This window comes from Nicotiana sylvestris, chromosome 1 (assembly GCF_000393655.2).
Source record: "Nicotiana sylvestris chromosome 1, ASM39365v2, whole genome shotgun sequence".
Taxonomy (NCBI): domain Eukaryota; kingdom Viridiplantae; phylum Streptophyta; class Magnoliopsida; order Solanales; family Solanaceae; genus Nicotiana; species Nicotiana sylvestris.
The window spans coordinates 110,735,592-110,758,025 of record NC_091057.1 but is presented as its reverse complement, the minus strand read 5'-3'; the positions used below and the strand labels follow the sequence as shown (position 1 = coordinate 110,758,025).

Genomic DNA, 22,434 nt, shown 5'->3' with positions numbered 1-22,434 from the left:
GAAAACTACCGAGCGAAGTAAAAATACTCAAAACGATCGGTCAGATCATTACATAGTAGAAGCACAGATGGAAGAAAGGTATCTGCAAACGACCTATGTACGCGAGTTAGCAGAAGGAAATTTCTCTTCGAAATATTTAGTTTTGAAAAGACTTATAGGGACGATGGTGCTCACTGTAGGAGGAGCCAATTCCAACACAGAGCAAGCCAAGCGATGCTCCAAAAATGCCATCACACGCGTAGCGACCTCCGAACGACTCAAAACTAGCCGAAAGCAACTCAAACACATCAAACAAATCCCAAATGATAAAGATCGAATCCTTAATCAAAACCCAAAATCGGTCAAAAATCACACTTAGGCCCACACCTCGGAACCCGACCAAACTCACAAAATCCACGAGTCCAACCATACTAGTTTCACTCAATTCTAACTCCAATTCGATGTGCACAACTCAAAATTTGTTATTATTATACTTTAGGCAAAAATCCCTAATATTTCTCCTTACAATTCATCAACCAAAAGCTAAAATCGAAGATAGATTCATGGAATATAACCAAAACCTAGTAGAGAACACTTAACCCAATTCATATAATGAAAATTGCTTCAAGAATCGCCTTAATCTGAGCTCCATAGCTCCAAAAATGTAAAAATGGCCGAAACCCTCCAAATAGAGTAATTTATACTTCTGTCCAAACATCCTCTTTCGCGAACGTGGCAATACCATCGTGTTCGCGTTGAACAAAATAATCTGCCACCATAACACACTTCGCTTTCGCAGTAAATACCTCGCGAACGCGTCTCACAGATGACTCAGACCTTCGCGAATGCGGCTCCAACTACGCAAACGCGATGAAGAAAGTCCTCCAGCTCCAGCTCAACCCTACGTGAACGCGATCCCTCGTACACGAACGCGAAGAAGACTTGCCCCCAACTCTACGCGAACAAAGGCAAATATTCGCGAACGCGATGAAGGAAATGCTACTACCATCAAAATACACTACACGTTCACGAAACCTGCCTTGCGAACACGATGAAGGACTGAGACACCAGATACCAGCATAATACAGCAGTGGAAAATAAAGGAAAGATGATCTGAAATCAATCCGAAACACGCCCAAGCCCCCTCGGGACCCCGTCCAAACATACCTACAAGTCCCATAACATAACATGGACCTACTCGAGGCCTTGAAAAACACATAACAACATCGAAACGATGAATCACACCTCAATTTGTAATCAATGAACTTTGAAACTTCAACTTCCACAACCGATGCCGAAATCTATCAAATTACGTCCGATTGACCTCAAATTTTGCACACAAGTCACATTTAATATGGCAGACTTGATCCAACTTCCGAAATCGAAATCCGACCCTAATATCAAAAAGTCCACTCCTGGTCAAACTTTTCAAAATTCCAACTTTCGTTGTTTCAAGCCAAATTCTACTGCAGACCTCCAAATCACAATCTGGACGCGCTCCTAAGTCCAAATCACCCAGCAGAGCTAATAGAACCATCCAAAATCCAATCTAAGGTCAAATACTAAAAATTTAAACTTGGTCAAAGCTTTCAAATTTAAAGTTTCTAGTTGAGAATCATTCTTCCAAATCAATTCCGAATAACCTGAAAACCAAAGCCAACGATTCACATAAGTCATAATACATTTATCATGACTCGAATTTCCCATCCTCGGGAGTCATGATGGCGCTTACTAGTGAGAGCTAGGCAAGCCAACCATTACAATAATTTACCTTTTCCATTTTTAATCCTTTATCAGTTATGAATTAACATTGTATAAACAACGGAATTAAATAAGCGGAAGAACGAAATGTAACAAGTTAAATATTACCGATACAAGTCCTTAAACATAAGCTAAATAGAACTGGTGTCACAATTTCACAGACTATGTAACAGTACTACAAATAAGGGTCCGAAATATAAATACAGGTTGTTTCTAAAATACATAAAAGAAATAAAATGGGAAGATAGAAGAAGATGCCAAGGCCTGCGGACGCCTGCAGGACTACCTAGGGTCGCCTGATGGACTAAAGGTAGCAACTTCACTGTGGTCCAAAAGCTGCAGCATCGAGATCTACACATAGTGCAGAGTGTAGTATCAGCTCAACCGACCCCATGTGTTGGTAAGTTCCTAGCCTAACCTCAACAAAGTAGTGACGAGGCTAGGACAGGACTATCAAATAAACATGTGCAGTTAAATTATATACAGCGAAAAAGTAAAAGAAGAAATTTACAGTTAAGGATAGGAGGGGGAAACATGATGCGGGGAATAACAAGTGACAACAGAAAAATAGCAGATAAATGTAAAGAACACCATATTTCAACTATCAACAAGAATAAAAAATCAAGACAAGTGCATGACATCACCCTTTGTGCTTTTACTCTCGTCCTCACCATAAGAATCAATATAATCGGTACAGCATCACCCTTCGTGCTTTTACCTCACGCAATCATGGCATGGAGTTATCCTTCGTGCATTATCACTTATATCATGACACGACATTATACATCGTGCGGCACGACATCACCCTTCGTGCATTAACACTCTCAAAACCATGCACGACATCATCCTTCGTGCTTTACACTCTTCCTCACCCAAGGAACAATCACAAAGCAATTTGGGTAAGGGAATCAATAATATCACAATAAAATCCCCGCAAGGGAACAATAGTATAATAATAATATTCCGGCAAAGGAAACAATATCATGAGTAATGACATACCGGCAATGGAGATAATATCAAAGCAATAACATCCCGACAAGGGAGATAATATCATGAACCTCTTCTCTTTTTCACATTTACTTCACAACTCAATTCTCAACTTGAGCCAACGCTCTACAATGTTCAATTACAAATAATACTTCCTCAAATCTTGTTTATCGATAGAAATCATCATATAAAGCATAACCAATATGAAACAGAGTCACATAATCATAGTATAAGACTCACGGGCATGCTTGACACCAACGTATAGATACTCATCACCATGTTTATACGTCATACTCAACAATTAACAGATAGCAAATCACTCCAAATTACTTAACACTTTTCATATATTTTAACCCTTTAACAATGGTGAACAAACATCATATAAACAGCGGGATTAAATAAGCAGAAGAAACGAAATGTAACAGTTTAATATTAAAACCGATACAATCCCATAAACTAAAAAGAAAAAAAACTACCCAGATCTGGTGTCACAATTTCACAGACTGTCTAAGAGTACTACAAATAAAGGTCCGAAAGATAAATACAAGTTGTTTAAAAAATACATGGAAGAAACAGTATAGAAAGATAGAATGAGACGCCAGGGCCTGCGGACGCTTGCAGGACTACCTTGGGTCGCCTGAATGGACTGAAGACAACACCCTCACTACGGTCCAAAAGTTGTGGCATCGGGATCTGCACACAGTGTAAAGTGTAGTATCAGCACAACTGACCCCATGTGCTGGTAAGTGCCTAGCCTAACCTCAGTGATGTAGTGATGAGGCTAGGACCAGACTATCAAATAAACTTGTACAGTAAAATCATATACAGAAGAAAATAAAGGCAGAAATGTACAGTTAAGGATAGGAGGGGGAAACATGCTAAGGGGAAATGCCAAGTAATAACAGAAGAACAACAGATAAATATAAGGAACACCAAAGTTCAATTATCAACAAGAATCAGAAATGAAAGACAAGTGCACGGCATCACCCTTCGTACTTTTATTCTCGTCCTCACCATAAAATTAATAAAATCGGCACGGCATCACCCTTCGATCTTTTACCTACATAATCATGGCACGGGATGATCCTTCATGCATTATCACTCATATCATGGCACATAATTGTACATCGTACGACATGACATCACCCTTCGTGCTTTTACCTCACAATATCAGCACGTCATCACCCTTCGTGCATTAACACTCTCAAGAAAATATACACGGCATCACCCTTCGTGCTTCACATTCTTCCTCACCCAAGCAACAATCAAAAAGCAATTTGGTCAAGGGAAATCAACAATATTTCAATAAAATCCCGAGAAGGAAACAATAGCATAACAACAATATCCCGACAAGGAAAACAACATCATGAAAAATAACGTCCCGGCAAGGAAGATAATATCAAAAGCAATAACATCCCGACAAGGGAGACAATAATATAAACCTTTTCTCTTTACCACAATTTCTTCACAACTCATTTCTCAACTTGAGCCAACGCTCTACAATGATCAATTACCAATAATACTTCTACAAGCCTTGTTCAATAATAGAAATCATCATATAAAGCATGAACAATACGAAACAGAGTCACATTAGTCATAGTATAAGACTCACGGGCATGCTTGACATCAACGCATAGATATCGTCACCATGCCTATATGTTGTACTCAATAATTAACACGTAGCAAATAAGACATGACTCTTAATCCCTCAAACTAAGGTTAGACCAAACACTTACCTCGATGCCACAAACACAATTCAAGCCTCAACTACCGTTTTACCTCTTGTTTCCACCACCAATTCGCTTGTATCTAGCCACAATTTACTTAATGATATCAATAAATGCTAAATGAATCAATTCTAATGCATAAAAATAGGTTTTCCAATGCTTTTCCTAAAAAATCAAAAATTGACCCAGGCCCACATGGTCAAAACCCGAGGTTCTAACCAAAACCTGATTACCCATTCACCCACAAACCCAAATATATAATTTATTTTGAAATCAGACCTCAAATCGAAGTCCAAATCCCCAAAATTTAAAAAATCTAAGTTCTACCCAAAACATGTGAAAATATGTTAAAGATTAATGAAAATGAGTTAGAAATGACTTACAATCGATTTGGAAGAGTACTTGTCTTTGAAAAATCGCCCAAAGGTGTTTTTGGTTTGAGAGGGTTTGAAAAATAAGAAATTTTCGGCTAAGTTATGATTTAGCAGGTTGTAGATGTAGCAATTGCGACCAGGGTTCGCAATTGCGAACCCCTTCAGGACCTGTTATATTCGCATTTGCGAAGAATAAGTCGCATTTGTGACTCTGGCCTTTTTTTGCATTTGCGATGAATTGGTCGCATTTGCGATCAAGGCCTGCCCAGGCCATCTTCGCATTTGCGATACAGCTTCGCAATTGCGATACAGCTTCACAATTTCCAAGCCTGCAGGCCTGCAACACACCAGCAATTTCCTAAGTCAAATTTCACCCCGTGACCTATCCAAAACTCACCCGAGCCCTCGGGGCTCCAAACTAAGCATGAACGCAAGTCCAAAAAAATCATACGGACTTGCTCGTGCGATCAAATCATCAAAATAACATCAATAACTATGGATTTAGCATCAAAATCAAAGAAAAATCTCATGAACTCTTAAATTCCATTTTTAAAAACCGATGGTTCGATTCACATAATTTTAAGTCCGTTTCTTACCCAATTTTACAGGCTCAACTTAAATTCCATATAAAACCTGTAACGGGCTTCGGAACCAAAATACGGGCCTGATACCATCAAATTCAAACACATTCCAATTTCTAAAAACTCTTATAAATTCAGTTAAACAATTTCCTTCAAAAATTTATTTCTGAGGCTTGAGACCTCGGAATTCAATTCCGGGTATACGCCCAAGTCCTATATTTTCCTACGAACCCTCCAAGGCCGTTGAATCATGGGTCCGGGTCCATTTACCCAAATTGTTGACCAAAGTCACCTTAAATTTATTTTAAAGGCAAAATTTATCATTTTTCACATACTTTCACATAATGGCTTTTCGTATACATGTCCGAACTGCGCATGTAAATCGAAGTGAGACAAAAAGAGGGTTTTAAGGCCTCGGATAACATAATCGACTTGTAAAACAAGTGATGACCCACATTTTGGGTCATCACAGAAAACATGTCCTATTGAATTTGCTTCATTCTCATTCCCTTAAGAGAATGTAATAGCAATATGTGATAAGTCTGAAAGAAGACAAAAATATTACCGTGAAGGTATCATTGGACGTGGACGTGGCAATAGACGAAATTATAATCGCCACCATTGTGATAATGAGAATAATAAGGATTCTCAAAATAATCCTTCACTCTGTGAAAGTAATATTTGTTATCGATTTGACATGAAATTTTATAAAGCACATATAATGATTATGGTCCATTCATGATGTGAATGTGACAACATGTGATTTATCAATACATATTTATTTTTGGAAGAATATGAACGTGCTAGTGGTGGTGAATATACCACGCTCACCTCTAGAAGGAGGTTTGAGATGATATAAGAAAATAATGTCATTATTATGGCATAAATGATCATTGGTTACGTACTTATTGTACGCCAAAATATTTTGGCATTGTGATTATTAAAAGACAATGGTAATGCAATAAACAAATCTTGCATATAATTTTGACCATAACCATAATGGTATAACTTTCTCTTTAAAAAGGATATTCATCATATGGATGTTGATGAATATGTGAAAAACATATCTTCTATTGTGTTGTAGTTGAACACAATTAATTACCAATAAGATATTGTATTGTAGTAAGTCTTAAAGAAACTTATTCAGTTTCCAAAGTATACGCGAAAGCGATTGATTATATTGAGACTATAAAGGAAAGATTTAATATCTTTTATTACTACAACTTGTAGCGGGATAATATGTATGTGAAAAGCTACCCGCTTTATTCTCCAGTTTGTACTATACAAATAAAAGAATACCACATTAAAGTGGATGTTTATTGATATAAAAACTCATATCATAATAAACTTGGAGTTTATTGATAATTACACACGTCATGGTGTAAACCTGAAGTGTATCAATATTGATAATTTATTCACTTGGCATAATTTGTTTAGCCATATCAATTTAAGTATGATGTGCAAAAATAATAGAGAATTCTCATGGGTAAATATTAAAGAACTAGAAAGTTCTTTACGAATTCTCTTACACTGCTTGTTCTCATTAATTAATAGACCAACTAAAATTGGGATTGAATCCCATGAATCCTGGAAATATCAAAGGTGAATATGGACCCATTCACCTGCTATGTATACCATATGCTTCTATGAGATGGTTACATGTGCGATTATTATTAACCCACAACCTGGCCGATGTTTGCGAGGTAACTTGCTCAATAATTTAATTTCGAATATAATTTCCAGATTTTCTATTCAAGTTAATCTAGATAAGTTGGTTTACATCACAGTTAATTTAGCAAAATAATTTATTGAGCGCCTCCACTTAATAGCTAAACTATTACTTATGAGAACAAAGTTATCTATATCAGTTTGATTTAGGTTATATACGAAAGTATATTTCACTCTCCCCTTACAAGTGGTTCAGGGTCAAAAACTAAATAATTCCATCTTATTATTATTGATGTGCGGTGTATTTGGATTAGCACCATAATGCACAAAGATGAGTTTCCAAAATCGAGAAAGTAAGTTAGTTTTTCTAACATGAAGGAGAGACATGATAAACATTTGAGAAAAAGTTACGTGGAATGAATTATCATGTGTACATCTAGATCCTAGAATAAAATAATATGAACTTGAAGTTCATAAAGGATAATGCATTTGCAATATATTGCAAAGCATGTCAGACGCATTTGCTCACCCAAAGAAAGTAGCTATATTCTCACTGAAAATGCTCCTATTAGAATAAGTCCTAGAAGGACAAAGTCTATGGTACGCTTAAAGCGTATAGACAAATTGGTTTCAAATAAACTTCTTGATAAAGAAGATGAGCAAAAGAGGCAAGTGATCTAGAAGATCACATGACATAACACTTCATAAAATCTCAAGAGAGATTCAGGTACCTGAAAATTTGAATGAAGAGATCTCTATGTTATGTCTTTATGAAAAATGTTGGAACTGATATAAAATATTTTTCGGCGACATCTATCATAGCGCTAAGTATAGATGAGGACTCAAATCTATCGCCTATAGACACAAAAGTGTTGGCCAAATGGAAGAGACACAATTCAAATAGAATTGGTTTCATATGAAAAACATATAGTTTTATCTATGTTGTTCAAATACTTGAAAGTATAAAGTCAATGATATGTGCAATGAGTTTTCGATATCTTATTTGTCTAGCATGACATGAAAACTTGATATGCATCTAAAGTCTATTTATTTGGCTTATATGACTTAATATTCCTTGAAGGATTTAAATTGCCTAAAGCATATAGAATTCTTGGTCATGGAGTACTACATCCTAGGTACAATTTGTGCACATTTGTATCTTGATATAACTATAAGCATGATAATGTGATAGCGAGGATTTTCAAGATGCAACATATTCATTGGAGTTAATTTGGCTATTTTATTCATCAAACCTCTGCCGACGTCAACTTTCAAGAAGCTAGTGCACAAGATTGGCATACGAAGGATCAAGGATGTGAATTGATGCTCTTATCAGAGGGAGTTGATACACGTTATACTCTTTTTCCCTTACAAGGTTTTGTCCCACTAGGTTTTCCTTGCAAGGTTTTTAACGAGGCAACCAAAAGGCGTATTGTTAGATATATGTACTCTTTTTCCTTCTCTAGAATTTTTTTTCCACTGGGTTTTATTTAGTTAAGGTTTTAACGAGGTACATTATCTGTTGAATAGACATTCAAGGGGGAGTGTTATAAATAGAATTCTATTTAAGGTGAATGTCTATATTCTAGAGAGATTCTAGGGTTTGTTACTTGGTGGTTAAGTTACTTTTCCCCTATAAATAGAGGGGTTCTATTCCATTGTAATTGATCCCAAATCAATAAGAATTTTCTCTCTTTCTCTGCAATATTGTTCTTGTTCTTTTATTGTTTCATAACACCCACAAATTAAATTGAATTTTGACTTGTAGAAACTTTTTTCCGTTTGTTTTGTTTCCGAAATAAAGTTTGTTTGGATATGGTGCGGCCTAACATATAAATAACTTTTTTTTCCTTCACCAATTGTTATTCTATGATGTATTTAAACTTATCCTAATGATACGATTCTAACAAACAATATATATATATAATGTCATTGCAATGAACATTATTTGAATTAAATGACTTGAGCTAATCAATAATGCTGTTAGAATTCTCTTTGACAAAGATCGATGGAAGGCAAATAATGTTATATCATCTACCAATCATATTCTAGAAAGCTAAAAATTTTAATATTGTGGAATTCATGATTAGCTCTTGGCGGGAATCTGTTTATAAAACTTGTTCTAATCATGATTTGAAGTCACCTATCTTGTCCTTTTCATTTATTTATTAGAATACTTAATGTTATATGAAACGATAGCACATAGTCGACCTTATTATGAACTTTTTAACTAAGGCGCTTCAACAAATGATGTTTTTTGAAATATGTAATATCTTATTTTAAGCTGTTAGACACACTTTAATTATTTAATTGTCTTTTCAATACTTCGATCTACAATTGAAAAGGAGTTCAACGCATTGCACATAACTGTATTATTTCACTTGTTGCATCTCATCAGAATAAATATCTGTTAAGTGGTAACTGCTTGCTAAATTTAAATAAGAAAAAATCACCAAGGTTTGAATAATATGTTCTTATAGTAATTGTACAGGGTAAAATATAATATGCCAAGTGGCCTCTTAAAAGAATGACACGTAAAACCGAATGCAATTATCCCGTTTGGTAGTGGGAGGGATGACACTCATAAAGAGGCAATAAGCCTCCGCCCGCTGGCATTAATGAAGTATATTCCCCAATATTGAGTGCAACGTCCGTTACGAAGAATCTGTCATTTATATTTACCGTTACACCTTCATCAATAATCCCCATAATTGATATTAAAGAAGGGCACGATCCTAGGACCTTGTTACCTAGACGTAGCTATAAATAGTGAGCTCTATTATCATTGCGAAGGACACGAATTTTTTTGCAAACTGATACTATAATCTATTCAAAGCTCTATATAATTTCATCTTCTTGATTTTTGTTCTTATTACGGTTGTGCCCGCAAGCCTCGCTACCGGAATAATTGCTTTTGTTTTTTCATCTTCATACCAAGGCTAAGTGTTACACATTTCTTTAATTATTTTATTATTTCAAGATCGAATTAATTCACTTGTCGAGAAATCACGCATAAATTCAACTGTACTATTTTACGGTAAACAGTTTGGCGCCCACCGTGGGGCCTAGACAACCATGTAATTAAGTTGATCCTTGCCTTTTTTTACTAATGTATTTTGATTATTTGTCTTAGAAAAAATCATAAGAAATGACAGATAACGGTGGTAACAACAAACAATCCTGAGGTTCGAGGAGACCAACCTCATTTCCAGTGACACCCACAATGAGGGGAACGATGCCCCGCCGGTCCACGACAGGCGATACCCACGACATGTTCGGGAGGCAACTCCCGATGATGCTGAAGAGGAACATGTTATTGATGCGGTAAGGGTCTTACAAGAGCAACAAGCGATCATTCTAGGCCACCTCACATGGAAGGATAAGGTTATGATGGAGTTGAAGCAGTCATTATCGGGGGCTTCCAATAACGCAAATAGGCGAGATCCAGTTCTTCCCGGCGCTCCTGCAAATCAAACAATGCAGAGGGTTGATAACAACACCCTGAAGGGAGAAGTTTGTTTTGACAGAACTGGGGGGGGGGGGGTTTCGGCCCCAATAACGAAAATGATCCCTTCAATAATGAACTTTTATGGTTTATGAGAGAAGTGAACGTCCGCATGGACCAAATCCCGGGTGCATCACCGGTGCTAAAAGGACCGAAGTCAGAGAAGTATACTCAGTTGTCGTACAAACCAAGCGCGACACCAGAATTAATCCCGAAGCGGTTTAAAATTCCCGACTTGCCAAAGTATGATGGGACTTTAGACCTTAAGGAGCATATTACCACCTATAAAGGGGAATGATTTAGCTCCTCACGAGATTAAATCGGTTTTGTTGAAGAAATTTGGAGAGATTCTCATGAGGGGAACCTTGACGTGGTATTTACTGTTTCCCGAGCATTCCATAGATTCCTTTAAGATGCTCGCAGATTCTTTTATTAAGGCTCATGCCGGGGCCAGAAAGGTGCAGGCCCGAAAGGCCGACATATTCAGAATTGCACAAGGAGAATCTGAGTTGCTACGTGAGTTCGTTACTCGATTCCAAAAGTAGAGGATGTTGCTCCCGGCTATTCCGGACGAATGGGCAGCTGAAGCATTCACCAAGGGACTGAATCTTAGAAGTTTAGACGCTTCCCAAAAGCTGAAGGAAAGTTTGCTAGAGTTCCAGGCAACGACTTGGGCGGACGGTCTTCGAGGGTACGAGTCAAAGATAAGGATCAAAGATGACCAGGTTGGTTTCCCGTCATCGGTAAAGAGACAGGAGAAGAACAAAGAAAAGTTAAAAGACGACTTCGACACGGACAGACGGTCTTCGAGGGGCCGATTTTTGCCATACGAACATACCAAAAGTGGCGGCAAAGTTTTCTAGTCAGTAGATAGATTTTCTAACGACAAGAGGTATGATCGCGGTCAAAATAATAGATCATTGTAGGACAAGGAAGCGTCAGGTACGCGGGATCCTTCCTACCCCAGGTTATCAGAGTACAATTTTAATGTCAGCATAGTAGAATTGGTATCTGCTATGAGAAACATCAAAGAAGCACGACTTCTGAAGCTAGTGAGATCCGATCCCAGCCATAGGGATCCCAACTTGTGGTGTGAATACCACGAAACGAATGGACACCGAATTGGGGACTTCCAACATCTCGGGGAAGAAGTGGTGACATTGTTGAAAAATAGTCATCTTAGAGAACTTTTGAGTGACCGGGCTAAGAACAACTATGGTCGCAACCGGGATAACGCGGAACCCTCAAAAGCTGGGGAAGATCACCCGCGTCATATGATCAACATAATCTTCGGGAACGAGATCAACAGGGTCACCTTATCGGCAGCAAAAATAAGACGAAAGTATCGATAACCCATAACAAGAAACTTCGAGAAGTTGTCTAAAATGACATCACTTTCACGTAGCAGGACGCAAACAGATTGATGTTATCGCACAACGACAAACTAGTAATTTCTTTGAATGTGCTAGACTTTAAAATTAAATGTATTCTAGTAGATACAGGAAGTTAGGCCAACATCATACAATAGAGAGCATTGGAACAAGCTAAACTTACCGGAAGTATCATTTCGGCCACAAAACTCCTCGCTGGATTCAACCTCGTGAGCATGAAAACTCGAGGAGAGATTTTGTTGCCCACTAACACCGAAGGAGTGATGAAAATTGTCACACCTCCTCTTTCCACCCCCGCGGGCGCAAGGGAGTTTTCTCCAATTAAAGGACAGTCGAAACGGGATTTGTTTGTTTATTTCAGAGTCGCCACCTGGGAATTTTATGGCGTCCCAAGTCACCGGTTTTAATCCCGAATCGAGGAGAATATGACTCTGTTTGTCATTCCGCGAACCAGAAATCCGAGTAAGGAATTATGTTAATTCGGGAGAAGGTGTTAGGCATTCCCGAATTCCGTGGTTCTAGCACGGTCGCTTAACAGTTATTATACTTGGCTTAATTATCTCGATTTGTTAAATACATTTTTTATTGCATGATTTTGTTACCGCTTTAGATTGTTCATAATTATAGACCCTTAAACGAATCACGCGTACGTATATTCGTGTTATATATTTTTTATAAACGTGAAGAATCGTGTCACGCATACGTGTACACGATAAGATTGATATTTATTTTTATTATAAAAATAGACTTATGTTCGAAATTGTGCTTAAAAATAAAAAAAATTAAGAACATCATCATTCTTGTATGATTAAATAGTGAACTGCACATCTTGGGTTTAATTTAACATCTTCCGACGAACCTCTTTTATTAAAAGTTTTCTCGGAGTTGCGCGAACGCATAATTCGAATTGCATTTAGAAGTATAATCAGGTCACGCGAACGCATCCCTAATTACACAAAATATAAATTCTCTACAAATGTTTATTATATCCATCTATTTTTAATATGAAAGTCATAGAGAAACACTGATTTGGACGTCTTCAAATTTTCTTGAAAAGAATTCAAAATTTATTATGTATTGACCGCAAGTCTTATTTTACGAGTATGAATTATATACCTCAAAACTATTCAAAATATAAAGAATTAATGATATGAAAAAAACAAACAACATGTAACTAAAACTACCATTTTTATCGTGAATACAACATTAGTATACCCAAAAAGCGAATCGCATACAAAACTGGGAAAAGAATTAATTTGATAAACCAATTAATAGTTTCCGAGGAATTTTCATTGTTATATTTAGTGCGAACTCTATTTCTACATATCTTTGACATAGAATGTTGCAATTCGTACTTATAAATCCCACCTCCTTCTCATATACTTGTTTTTAGTCCAAAGTTATAATTGTTTGGTTAATTTGTTTACGATGATAGATAAAATCAAGTTGATAAGAAAGAGAACTATTATACAAATTGACTCAGTAAAATGACATCACATGCAACGTAGTGGTACGTATGAACCATTCATCATATTCTAACATCGTAAACGTGACGGATTATATCAATTCACATTTCCACCATGGCTATTCACATAACCGCTATTATGCCATATATGAACGAAATACAACTAACATTATCTAGCCTTAAACAAAATCGGATATTTGACAAAATAGGCTAATAATATAGTTTTTTTTTTTTTTGATATTTCTATATTATTCTTTACTTAGCTAACAATATAACAAGATTTAATTAATGGTCAACTTTCTGCCATGTTCCCTATCTTGACAATTCGAACATAACTTATACCTAATGAAATTTTGAAATAGATAACATTATTACAACGCTTATACGAACTTCAAAAGGGAGTGATTAACTAATAGTCATCATGTCAAGCATACTACTATATTAACCAACTGAAACAAAACTGAAATTTAAACTAATAGATTTAAACGAGTAAAAGTCATAATTATAATTCCAAACTTCATTTATTTGGCAATGTTGAAGCTTTCCACAACATGAGTCTAAAATATATACCTGGAAATGAGGGTAAAAGAGGCAAATTTCAGCAGTAGCAGCGGCAACAAAATCAGCAGAAAATGCCAAATAACTCAGCAAATTTGAGCAAAATAACAAGACCCTTGGAACCAGACGAGCAGTAACAGAATTTTAAGAAAAATTTCAGATTTAAACCAAACAATATCAACAAACAAACCCGGACAGATTCAAGAAAACAATGTTTCAGATTTTCTTTCTTTCTTCTCTATCTGTTTCAGATTTTGCTTCCCTCTATCTGATTCTCTTTTCCTATTTTTTTTTCTATGTCTATTTTTCAGATTCAAATGCAGATTTCCTTTCTTTCTTTTGTTTCTGTTCAGTTGTTCTCTTTCTATCTCTTTTTTTTTCTCTTAGTTCCCTTTTTCTTCTGTTCCTCTTCTCTCTATATATCGTTCTGCCTTCTCTATCCTCCTTCTCTATCTCTTTTTATCCTCCTTTTTGGTTCTTTTTCTCTCTCTATATTCTTCTCTATCGTTCCCCCCTAAAATCAGTCCCAACTCCTCTATCTTATACAGGTCTGCCCCCCCTTCTAGCAGCCTACTGTCCGGACCCCTTTTTGCTTTAAAAATCAGAAAATCTCCACTCAAATAATACTAAGGCTGTTCTTCTAATAAATCAGCCACTAAAGGTACTTTTTCCCTTATTTTCAGCACTCCCAATTCCCTTTGTCTCTCATTATCCTATTAGATTATAGACATTAACATTCCACTATCAATACACTAATACTATCATATTACTCTCACTGTTTCATTCCCAACAGTACCCCTGAAAATCCCTCAAACTACAGCTTCTACCAACATCAGCCAGTTTTTGGATTAAATCTTAACTGAAAATGCAACCTTCTAACCTAATTATATCTAACCATCATTCGTAAAACTGAATTCAAACCCAACATCACATAGAACTCAACAGCACAATTTAAACTGAATTTGAAATCAGCATGAATGCAGGGGCATTGTCATTATATTGACAGTGCCCTGAAACTTACTGCCCAGAAACCAACATACATAACATCCATTTGATGAACTTACTGATTTGCAAACAAGCATGATTTAATTTACGAGTACTAATCAACTGACTATCTACAATGATTGTCAACAAACAGTCTATAAGTAGATAAACAGGTTATTTCAATCAGCATTATCAGAAACAAGATTTTATAATATAACTAATCGACGAACTTAATCGAGTCGATTACACACATAATAATTACAGCAATCATAAACAAAGTGACCGATTTGGACTAAATAAAAGTTCTACTGAGATAAGCAAAATTAATTGATAAACATGGAAAGTTAATAAAACTAAACTAATCATGTACACAGATAGAAAAACATGAATACAAAAGTGAAAAATAAAGATACAGTACCTCAGAAAAATCAGAAATACACGGACCCAGGCTCGAACTCTGATTCGGACATTTGAAATCAAACAGACCTTAGTCGAAGTATTCTCAATCGAAAATACTTCGATTAAGGTCGATTAGACCCCAACCTTCTATTCAATTTGGGCAGAATCCAAAATTTGGGGTTTTTAGGGTTCTTAAAGGTCTGATTTGGGGCTCAACCATTTTTGGTCAGATTCGAAGGGAATAAAAGACGTCTTAGGGGGTGAGGGAGGCCTAGGGGTCATTTGGTGTGAATTTGAAACGAATCTGGGTGAGTTCATGTTTGACTCGAATCTTCAAATGAAGATTCGAGAAGCTCTGAGATGATTTGAGACCAACGAACAACAGATCTGTAATCAGGGTAGTTAGGGGAAGCTATGGTGTTGATTTGGAAATCATCGGAGACTGTTGGGTTTGGATCTGAGTTTGGCTCGAATCTTCAAATGAAGATTCGAGAAACTCCAGGAGGATTTGAGCTCAGTGGCTACCAGATTTGGATAGAGGATGGTCAGGGGGTTCAGGGGTGTTAAGGTGGTGACCGACGGCGTTGTTGCCGCCGGGTTTCAGGCGAGGGTGAGTTAGGGCGGCTAGGGTTTTGGGGGTATCGTCTGAAGACGATGATGAACAGGAGAGGGGGGGTGCTTAGTTAGGGGCCGGGGTATGAACTTGAGGCTTATATAGGGGAGGGGTGAATTGATCTAGGCCGTTAGATCAGGCAGAATAGATGGCCAGGATCTATCCACTTACAGGAACGGTGTCATTTTGGTTTAGTTGGGGAATGGGTCGGCCCGGGCAATGGGTCGGGTAGGGGTTACGGGTAAGGGTGTGGAATATCAGCCGTTGGATTGATTTAATCCAACGGCCCTTGATGAAAGATGACCAAACATTGTCGTTTGGTTTACGCCTGAGTTGGACCGGACCTGGGGTGTTTGGATTAGGTTGTGGGGGTTAGTTTTGGTTTGGGCCTGGATTTAGGTCCAGGTCCGATTTTTCCTTTTATGACTTATTTTCCATTTTTTTTCTAATTTTATTCCTAATTATTAAATTTCTAATTTTAATTATAAAAACAAAATTAACCTTACAAAACATTATTCACCCTTTAACAAACATTAACATACAAGACAAATCATTAATCACACAATGACATATTTAAATGACGAAAAATAAGATAAATGCATATTTTTGTGAATTATTTTTTAATTAACTCTTAAATGCATAATTAAATCCTAGATATGCATGCAACATGTATTTTTATTTTATTTTTTCATTTAACTATAACAAAGTAAACATTTACGGACAAAACACAAATAATTAATAAATGCCACATAAATTCTAAAAATTGCATACTAAGAGAATTTTGTTTTATTTTTTGATTTATTTTAGAGTAGTTTTCGTGAGGCAAAAATCACGTGCTCACAGCTGCCCCTCTTTGTGCGGAAACTCGAAGAGTTTTCGTGCAAAGATAAAGTGAGCGGATACGAGCGATTTTTGCCTGTTCGAATACTCCGTGGGAAGCATTTTTTGAAAGATTTGACCGAACCTCTGCTTCAAAGGTTTCCTACATATCCTTGGCTATAAAGGAATCAGGTCAATGTAGTTCGGGAAGTTTTGGGTAGCTGGGACTACCGTGGGACTGTGATGTTACTGCTGCTTCGTGCTGTTTTTACTGCTTGCTGACCTCCTTATTACACCTTACTTCAAAGGTAATACAAAAAGCTAAACTAGACTATGGTACATGAATTATAAAATCTTATCTAGATCATGCCCTTGCGTTTCTTGTTGTCTTGATATCTTGGTGACTCTTGGGCATTTGGCTTATTCCGTATTCCTTTTCATTGTGTCCCGTATTTTCTTCATCTGTTTGGGACTCTTGTCGTTTCCTGCTGGGGACTTTGTTGGATCCTCTGCTTTATTGACTCTACGTGTGCTCCTTTCTTATATGAGTGGGCTCTTGACTGCTGACACTTCAATTGTATTCCCTTATTCTCCAGGTGGGCGCCTGACTGCTGATACTTCAACTGTATTCCCTTATTCTCTAGGTGGGCGCCTGACTGCTGATACTTCAACTGTATTCCCTTATTTTCCAGGTGGGCACCTGACTGCTGATACTTCAACTGTATTCCCTTATTCTCTAGGTGGGCGCCTGACTACTGATACTTTAATTGTATTCCCTTATTCTCCAGGTGGGCTCCTGATTGCTGATACTTCAATTGTATTCCCTTATTCTCCAGGTGGGCGCCTGACTGCTGATACTTCAATTGTATTCCCTTATTCTCCAGGTGGGCTCCTGATTGCTGATACTTCAACTGTATTCCCTTATTCTCCAGGTGGGCTCCTGATTGCTGATACTTCAACTGTATTCCCTTATTCTCCAGGTGGGCGCCTGACTGCTGATACTTCAATTGTATTCCCTTATTCTCCAGGTGGGCGCCTGACTGCTGATACTTCAATTGTATTCCCTTATTCTCCAGGTGAGCTCCTGACTGCTGATACTTCAACTCTATTCCCTTATTCTCCAGGTGGGCGCCTGACTGCTGATACTTCAATTGTATTCCCTTATTCTCCAGGTGGGCGCCTGATTGCTGATACTTCAATTATATTCCCTTATTCTCCAGGTGGGCGCCTGATTGCTGATACTTCAACTGTATTCCCTTATTCTCCAGGTGGGCACCTGATTGCTGATACTTCAACTGTATTCCCTTATTCTCCAAGTGGGCGCCTGAATGCTATTTCTTTTCTTCTTCCTTGTTCTCCAGGTGGACGCCTGATTTCTTCTTCAATTGCTATTCCTTGTTCTCCAGGTGGACGCCTGATTTCTTCTATTTCCTTTCTTCTTCCTTGTTCTCCAGGTGGACGCCTGATTGCTTTTATTTCCTTTCTTGTTCCTTGTTCTCCAGGTGGACGCCTGATTTCTTCTTCAATTGATCTTCCTTGTTCTCCAGGTGGACGCCTGATTTCTTCTATTTCCTTTCTTCTTCCTTGTTCTCCAGGTGGACGCCTGATTTCTTCTTCAATTGCTCTTCCTTGTTCTCCAGGTGGACGCCTGATTTCTTCTATTTCCTTTCTTCTTCCTTGTTCTCCAGGTGGACGCCTGATTGCTATTTCTTTTCTTCTTCCTTGTTCTCCAGGTGGACGCCTGATTGCTATTTCTTTTCTTCTTCCTTGTTCTCCAGGTGGACGCCTGATTTCTTCTTCAATTGCTCCTTCGGTTATCGGTTTATCGATAAACCGATAAGATATACTAAAAAGACAAAAAAAATTAATTTTTTTACCCTTATTCTATAATACCCTTCCATTTACCCTAAGTCCCTTACCCTATTATTTCCTCTACCACATTTAAGGAATGATCATATTTAAAGCTCAAGGGAATGAAGTCAAATTAATGGAAAACAGAATGAGTTGTGATGATGTATTTTTTTATATCGTTAGAGTGTTGGTGACATACATTTGATCCCTTACTTTAGTTTTGTTGCATGTGCTTGTTGACACAATTTTTTATGTTATAAACGATGTTCATCTTATTTTAGCTTCTTTTTGTCCATATTAGTTAGGCGTGTTTATAGCGATATACTTTCCATGAAATTCCACAAATTTTCTTATTGGTGTAATCGATAACTGAATCGATAAGCCCCAAAAATCGCTAAATCGAAATCGAAAAAATTGAAACCTTATTGAAACGATAACGATAAGCATATGTACAAATCAATAATCGATAAGTAATTATCGATAAGGGTCAAAATTGAATCGATAAATCGAATGCACACCCCTAATTACTGTTATGAAGTCAGAAATCACAGCACTAGAGGAGAACAATACTTGGAGCATTGTTGATCTGCCAACTGTAAAGGTGCCTATTGGATGCTGCAAATGGGTTTTTTAAAGTTAAATATCCAGCCTCAGGAGCAGTATAAAGATACAAAGCAAGGCTAGTGGCTAAAGTTTTACAACCAGTAAGAAGGGCTGGACTATACAGAAACTTTTTCCCCTGTTGCCAAGATGGTCACAGTCAGGTCAGTTATAGCAGTTGCAATAGCTAAGCATTGGCACATCTTCTAAAGGGATGTGCACAATGAATTTCTATCAAATACACAAATCATTATATGATCTCAAATATGCACCACGACAGTGGAACAAGAAGCTAACAGATGCCTTGCTACAACTTGGTTTCACTCAAGTCATTTTGGTTACTCCTTATTCACTAAGAAAGTGTAGGAGAGACTGGTACTTGTCTTAGTAAATGTTGATGACCTTTTGGTTACAGGGAGCTATCCTTAGCTTATTCTACAGACTAGATATGATTTGCAACTCAAGTTCAAGATGAAAGATCTTGGTGAGCTCAAGTTTTTCCTGGGCATTGAGTTTGCCAGATCAAGGGAGGGTATTATCATGAATCAGAGAAAATATGCTCTAGAGCTAATTGCTGACCTGGGACTTGGAGGAGCTAAACCTGCTAATGCTCCATTAGAGCACAATCAAAATCTCACCTCTTCAAACTATGATATCTTCATTAACACTCAAAGCACAGACAAGGACAATGCAGATAGAGAACACCTGATACCTAATACTACCCAGTATCAAAGGCTAGTAGGGAGACTTCTCTATGTGACAATGACCAGAGCAGACATTGCCTTTGATATTCAGGTCCTTAGCCAGTTTATGCATAAGCCCAAGCAATCTCATATGGAAGCTGCACTAAGGGTAGTAAGGTATATCAAGAATGCACCTGGTTTAGGATTGCTAATGCCTTCTGAAAGCTCAAGGAAACTAAAAGCCTACTGTGACTTAGACTGGAGAGGCTGCTTGAAGACTAGAAAATCTGTTACAGGCTATCTAGTGAAGTTTGGAAATGCTTTAGTCTCTTGGAAGTCAAAGAATCAAGACACTGTGCCAAGGAGCTCTGCAGAAGCAGAGTTCAGAAGCATGGCCTCAGTGGTGGCTGAATTAACCTGGTTAATAGGTCTATACAAAGAATTAAGAGTGGAGGTTGAAGTGCCTATGGATCTATACTATGACAGCAAGGCTGCAATCCAGATTGTAGTCAACCCTATATTCCACGAACACACAAAACACATTGACATAGATTGTCACTTTGTTAGAGAAAAAATTATTCAAGGATTGGTAAAGACATACTATGTTTATACAAAAGAACAACAAACTGATCTACTGACCAAAAGTCTGGGAAAGCCACAACATGATTACTAACAATCCAAGTTGGGGTTGAAAAATGTGTTTCAACCATCAGCTTGAGGGAGGTGTTGACGAATCAAATATGATCCATAACTGTCAAGAAGCTTCTTCATCTCACACTGCTAGGCTGTTAGGATCTTAGGTGATAGCTGTCACCAGCTAAGTTATTAGAAGAAGTTATTGGAAGTTAGTTAGAGTTAGTTATATGTACATGTATATATACATATCTTCTGTACAAAATAGATAGGAGATTTCATTGTATGAAATGAGTTAGTTCTTCTCTGCATTGCTCAACTTTCATTTCTTCTCTCTAACTCGATCAACTAGTTCTAGATTGCAACAAAGTTGTTTAATAGGATCTTACATCACTAACCGATACTGAACCAAAATTCAGTAAAATCGAACTTTTGATTAAATTCATTGCTTTTTAAATTGTTTCAAAGGATGTGTCACTGTGTATGAATTAAATATACATTTGTCAAAATGCTTTTAACCATATACATAATTAAGAAGAAAAATAATAAATGTTGATAGTATATATCATCTCTGTTTCTGGTCAGAACCGCCTTCTTTTTTAACTTCTTATGCACAAACAATATATATAATTATATATAAAACAACCCAAGGTTGAGGCTGGCTTAGAAAAAATCATGACCTAATTTTACTAATTTACCGGCGCGAAGGATCGAAGACTGGGCACCAAGGCACGAAGACTGGGTATCGAGTTCGGGGTTCGAGATGCTTGTTGAGATCGAGGCCAGTAGTGATCGAGGTCAAATAGGAAGACATCGGGCAAGATCAATGACTGCATAATAACGGAAAGGCAAGATATCCGTGACTGGTCAAAGATCATGGCGATAATCTCGGAACAGATCAAATCAAGGGCGGTTGTTTAGGCTAGTCATGGAATTTACTTCCGTAGTTAGAATTGTACCATAGATAGGATTCTTCTACTATATAAAGAAGGTTCTAATCATTTTGTAGAGACTAGACATTTACGCATATCAAAGAAATACAATACTTTCTATCTAGCTTATATTCTTGTTCATCAGTTTGCTTATTTCTTAACTATTCGGGTACTGATCAGTTCGACGCCACTCAAGCTCGAGTGCTGAATTACGCTTCAACACTTGTTTGCTTTATCTCGTTTCTAATTTCTACTACTAATTTTTACATTTATCAATTGATATTAGGTGAAATCACGTATCCTTAAAACTACTTTATAATTTAATTGTTATCCAATTTTAAGGGTAAACAGTTTGGCGCCCACTGTGGGGCTAAGGATAATAGTGATTACCTGGTATTAATTCCCATACCACACACTGCTTTACGCTTGTTCTCGTAAGTGTATTTGATTTTAGGAATCAACATGTAAAACTCTCAAGTGGCACGAAAACAAACACGTAGTCGTCCTGGGAAATGGAGTACATCCAGTCAACCCCGATGGATCATCGGTCATATACCCAGTCGATGTCCGCTCCCATATTGCCATTAATGGGAATTTGGGTGTTGACCCTGAAAACATCGTCCCCAGAGATGCCCGAGTGGGCTATCAAAATGCATAAAACAGTGAAAAAGGCGGAATCAGCCTTCAAATGATATTCGAAATGTTACAGACTCAACAAGCTACGATAGCGCAACTCCAAAATCAGAATCGAGCACCAAGAAGAATTAATCTCGATACATCACAAGAAGTTATTCATAGAGACAAACCTGTACCAGAGAAATCGAATGCCATTGATTGGGGACTGACCCCGCCATTATGAAGATGCTCGAGGAGCTCATTAAACGGATTGAATCAGGAGAAAAGAAATTGAGGCAAATGATAAAA

At 37.4% G+C, this 22,434-nt stretch overlaps 1 protein-coding gene across 1 annotated transcript; it reads left to right on the top strand.

Moving 5' to 3' along the window:
- Positions 1-19,733: 19,733 nt before the first annotated feature.
- LOC138873228 (uncharacterized mitochondrial protein AtMg00810-like) lies at positions 19,734-20,618 on the top strand. Its single transcript, XM_070151677.1, has one exon. It carries the CDS (start codon positions 19,734-19,736, stop codon positions 20,616-20,618), a length of 885 nt encoding a protein of 294 aa, XP_070007778.1.
- Positions 20,619-22,434: the final 1,816 nt, after the last annotated feature.

Bases quoted from the DNA above. Each gene is read 5' to 3' on its own strand.
- LOC138873228 (XM_070151677.1), top strand. From the start codon at position 19,734: ATGAAAGATCTTGGTGAGCTCAAGTTTTTCCTGGGCATTGAGTTTGCC.